Source organism: Rutidosis leptorrhynchoides, chromosome 2, assembly GCF_046630445.1.
Source record: "Rutidosis leptorrhynchoides isolate AG116_Rl617_1_P2 chromosome 2, CSIRO_AGI_Rlap_v1, whole genome shotgun sequence".
Lineage (NCBI taxonomy): Eukaryota > Viridiplantae > Streptophyta > Magnoliopsida > Asterales > Asteraceae > Rutidosis > Rutidosis leptorrhynchoides.
In genome coordinates, this window is record NC_092334.1 from 574,263,504 (window position 1) to 574,268,802 (window position 5,299).

The 5,299-nt window shown below is 39.8% G+C and overlaps 1 protein-coding gene across 1 annotated transcript; it reads left to right on the forward strand.

Moving 5' to 3' along the window:
* Nucleotides 1-3,493: 3,493 nt before the first annotated feature.
* LOC139889830 (uncharacterized) lies at nt 3,494-4,435 on the forward strand. The gene has a single exon (XM_071872753.1). The coding sequence runs from the start codon at nt 3,494-3,496 to the stop codon at nt 4,433-4,435; it is 942 nt and encodes a 313-aa protein (XP_071728854.1).
* The last annotated feature ends 864 nt before the right edge of the window (nt 4,436-5,299 follow it).

Genomic DNA, 5,299 nt, shown 5'->3' on the forward strand with positions numbered 1-5,299 from the left:
GAATTCAAGTCTCCTTTTGAGCTACTATTTGATACAACTCCGAATTATGACAATTTTCGGGTTTTTGGTTGTCGAGTTTTTCCTTATCTTCGGGATTACTCGCCCCATAAGTTGGCACCACGCAGCCTTCCGTGTGCATTTATTGGTTATAGTCCTCAACACAAGGGTTACAAGTGTCTTGATATCTCAACCGGTCGCGTCTACATCACACGGCATGCAACATTTGATGAATTTCATTTTCCATTCTCTGGAAAATTACCACAAGTTGATTCTGCCAAACTATTGTTTTCTCAATTCTATGAGCCATCATGTGCTACTCCTAATAAACCTACTGTTGTGACAAATGCTCCATCTATACCTAGTGTTTCGACTACTACACCATTGGATTGTTCTTTGTGTAGTGATGAACCCACTACAACTTTAAATGCATCTATTAATGATCCTCCTATTATTCCGTCCCCAGTACAGCATGTTGCACCATCTTCTACGGTCCCGTCTTCACTTGGGCATCACATGACTACTCGTGCTAAGGCGGGTATATTTAAGCCTCGATATATTGTTGATGTTGCCTCCTTGTCTCAGTCTACCCTACTTCATGCACTTCTTACCTCTAAAGAACCAAAAGGGTACAAATCTGCACTTAAAGATCCCGTATGGCGTCAAGCCATGCACGATGAGATGCATGCCCTGTCCCTTAACAATACCTGGACGCTTGTACCACGTCCAAAGTGCTCGAATGTTGTGGGATCTAAATGGGTATTTCGCACTAAATATCACTCTGATGGCTCAGTTGATCGGTTTAAATCACGGTTAGTTGCTCAAGGTTTTACTCAAATACCAGGCCTGGATTACTCTGTTACTTTTAGCCCGGTTGTTAAAGCATCTACTGTTCGCATTGTTTTGTCTCTTGCCACTTTACACAGTTGGTCCTTGCATCAACTTGATGTGAAAAACGCTTTTTTAAATGGACATCTCACCGAAACCGTTTTCATGGAACAACCTCCTGGCTTATCTGATTCTCGATTTCCAGATCATGTTTGCAAACTTACAAAGGCGCTTTATGGGCTTAAACAAGCACCTCGAGCTTGGTTTCAACGGTTGCATGATTTTCTCATTCGTCTTGGTTTTATTTGTAGTAAAGCGGATCCTTCATTATTTGTGTTCAAGAAAGGCTCATGTCTTCTTTATCTACTTGTTTATGTTGATGACATCATTCTTACTGGGAATGACAAAGCTACTATTCGAAGGTTTATCTCTCGGTTACACACAGAATTTGCGATTAAGGATCTCGGGAATCTCAACTATTTTCTTGGGCTTGAAGTTACGTATACACAAACAGGTCTTTTCCTTAGTCAAACCAAATATGCTAAGGACATTCTTGAACGAGTAGATCTCTTGGATGTAAAACCTGTTTCCACGCCACTTTCGACAGGTGCAAGCTTTACGTCTCATGGCAAGCCTTACTCTGATCTGACTCATTATCGTTCATTAGTTGGTGCTCTTCAATACTTAACGATTACTCGTCCTGATCTCTCTTATGCTGTAAATCAGGTAAGTCAGTTTTTACAAGCTCCCACTGATGAGCATTTTCTTGCGGTTAAACGCATTTTACGGTATGTCAAAAGTACATTATCCTATGGCTTATCGTTTACTCGCACCACTAAATGTTCCATCCTTGGTTATTCTGATGCGGATTGGGCTCGGTGTATTGAAACTCGACGTTCCACCTATGGCTATTCTATTTTTCTTGGGGGTAATTTGGTCTCATGGAGTGCAAAGAAACAACCTACGGTTGCACGTTCGAGTTGTGAATCGGAATATCGGGCTCTCGCTAACACTGCGGCGGAAATAGTTTGGATTACTCATTTATTACGCGAATTGCATGTTGTTCAAAATGAAAGGCCAACTGTTTTATGTGACAATAAAAGTGCAATTTTTATGAGTCAAAATCCGGTTTCTCTCAAACGCTCTAAGCATATCGATATTGATTATCATTTCATACGGGAACTCGTGGCTTCTGGACTTTTATATACTCGGTTTATTTCTACTACTGAGCAGCTCGCTGATATCTTCACCAAAAGCCTACCTCGCCCGTTGTTCGAATCTTTTCGGAGCAAGCTACGTGTTGGACCGCCACCCCTTCGCTTGACGGGGGGTATTAATGGACGATATCCTACGTGATTGTATTACTATAGATAGTTTTTCTTGTTCCTTAAGAATAGGGATATTTGCTGTAATTATCTTTCATTGTAAATTTGTTCTATAAATATTAATCAAAGTCAATCCCACAATTGTGGTGAATTATTCTAAATCCTCTCACACAACCGTCTTTCAAAAGTCATCCATAAAATAATCGGTGTTGAATAAACCGCTTTCCTAAAAGGCCGTAACATCCTCGATAGCGTTCTAATTGCAAATGAAATTATTGACGAACTCAAAAGAAAAAAACAAAAAGGCCTCATATTCAAAGTGGACTTCGAAAAGGCTTTCGACTGCATCGAATGGGATTTTCTTTTCGAGACCATGACATGCATGGGCTTCGGGCGCAAATGGATCAGTTTCATCCATGCCTGTCTCTCCTCCTCCTCCATTTCCATCCTTATCAATGGTTCTCCAACAGCGGAATTCTCTCCTGAAAGAGGCATCCGCCAAGGCGATCCTATCTCTCCCTTCCTCTTCATCATCGCGGCTGAAGGTCTTAACATCCTCACTAGACGGGCTATAGCAAACGACCAATTCCGAGGGATTTGTGTCGGGCACGATAAGATTGTGATATCCCATCTCCAATATGCGGATGACACAATCTTCTTTGGTGAGTGGAGTAAACGAAATACAAAAAACGTGTCTAAGTTACTAAAATGCTTTGAAAACATATCGGGCTTAAAAGTAAATCTAAAAAAAATTAACTTATACTGAATTGGGGTATCGAATAATGAAGTTGTGGCTATGGCAAATTATATAAATTGTACAGCCGGCACAACTCCATTCACTTACCTCGGTCTTCCCATCGGCACCCCCACTACGAAAGCCTCGTCTTGGAAACCTATCATTGAGAAATTCGATAAAAGGCTCTCCGATTGGAAAGCAAAATCAATTTCTTTTGGTGGACGACTAACCCTAATCAAATCCGTATTAACTAGCATCCCGTTATACTACTTCTCCCTATTCCACGCTCCTTGCAAAATCATCAATTCACTCGAAGCAAAAAGACGTAAATTCTTTTGGGGCGGTACCGAAGCTGATAAAAAAATTAATTGGATCAAATGGGAACAAATTCTTGTACCTTACAATAAGGGCGGCTTAAACATTGGTTCCTTAACATGTAAAAACATCTCCTTACTATCTAAATGGTGGTGGAGATTCCATAATGAAAAAAATGCTCTTTGGGTTAAAATAATTTCAAGCATCTACGGACCGGGTTGGGGGGGGGGGGGTTTGCACTAATGATTTTTCTAGAAATGTTTCAGGATGCACCATTTGGAATGAAATAATCATGGCTGGGCGTATCGCGGACACCCTCGGGACTAACTTCACCAAGTCTTTCATCAAAAGCATTGGAAATGGCACCGACACCAAATTTTGGCAAGACACTTGGTGTGGTACCGAAAAATTCAGCAATCAATTTAGAAGATTATACATGCTCGAAAGCAACAAACACGCTCTGGTTGCGGACCGTATCACGACACAAAACTCTACAACCATAGGTTTGTGGAATTGGTCTAGAAATCCACATGGGCGTACACTTAACGAATTAACGGAACTCAACAACCTTTTATCCACCATCAAATTAACCGATAAACCTGACACTTGGATATGGTCCTTAGATAAAGATGGTATGTTCACAACTAAGAAACTAGCTTCGATCCTCGACAATACCAAACTCGCCACTCCACAACACACTTTCAAAACCCCTAAAAACAAATTTCTACCTCAAAAAATTAACATATTCATATGGAGATTAATCTATGGTAGAATTCCCACTCGTAGTGAACTAGACAAGCGAAATATCGATCTCAACTCACTCCTCTACCCATTATGCAACTCACACATTGAAACCATTGAACACATCCTTTGCCATTGTCCGAAAACTTCAAGTGTATGGCTTTCTATACTAAATTGGTGGAACCACCCCTCTAACACCATCACCACCATTAACGACGTAACCATCTCGGAACAATTGTTCACTACGACGAAAATCGGTTCATATATTTGGCAAGCCACTAAATGGGCCTCATCTTACATTCTATGGAAACACCGGAACCTCAATGTTTTTAGCAAAAAAGAATGGTGTGTTGCCTCAATTTTAACCGAAATACAAGCACAGACATACGCTTGGATATCCAAAAGATCAAAAAATTCAACAATCGATTGGCATCAATGGCTCACCAATCCATCATCCTACACTTCGAATCAACAAAGATCGGACATTGGCTAATTCTCATCATGCCCAAAATGGCCCCTTTTTTTTCCACGCCTCTTCATGGATAAGTTATGCATTTTGTCACTTGGTTAAATGGGTAGTATTAATCAACTTTGTCATCGCAAAGTCGGTACTGTTCGTTTAATTCTATCCAGCTTGGCGTTTCAAGTTCCGCGGTGTCAAATTGCTATCTTTTTCATGAAGTGGTCATTTACTATTTTCCAATATCATCTCATTGTGTAGAATTTATAGGGCCTGTAATTATCCATTATATTAATAAAAATTTCTTGCTTTTCAAAAAAAAAAAAAAAAAAAAATAATTAATATTAATACTCCGTATCAAAGTGGAGCTCACACTTAGAAACATCTGTACGTACCACGATGAAAAGTTAACTATGGAAACGGAAAATCAATCTAAACAAATTAATAACAAAGTAATAGAAAACCCTGTCATATGAATGATTAGCCGCCACCACCTCAATCGGAGTTCAAACTTTTTTCCCAAATTCATCAGATTTCAATCGGAGTATTAGAATGAAAAAGATGTGAGGTCGGTTGTCTCGAAACCCATATCTAGTTGTCGGATGGTTACAAAATATTCAACGGTTACCGATGTACAACAGAAGAACGCCAACAACATCACCTTCAGATTTACTCCGGCTTCAGCTAAGAACACTGATCTAGTGATCTGGTACAGTAAGTTCCGACGGTGGTGGGAAAGTTGTTTCGGCAGTGGTGACGGCGGTGTGATGATTGCGATTAATTATTCCCCTAATTTTGTGATATATTTGATAAAAATTGTGGTTTTGACGGTGTAATTTTGTGATTTTGTCCATATTTGATAAGTAAATGTATGTTTATTGAACATGGAAAAGTAAA

What these genes read in the sequence shown, in the direction of transcription:
- LOC139889830 (XM_071872753.1), top strand. Translation starts at nt 3,494, where the DNA reads ATGGCTGGGCGTATCGCGGACACCCTCGGGACTAACTTCACCAAGTCT.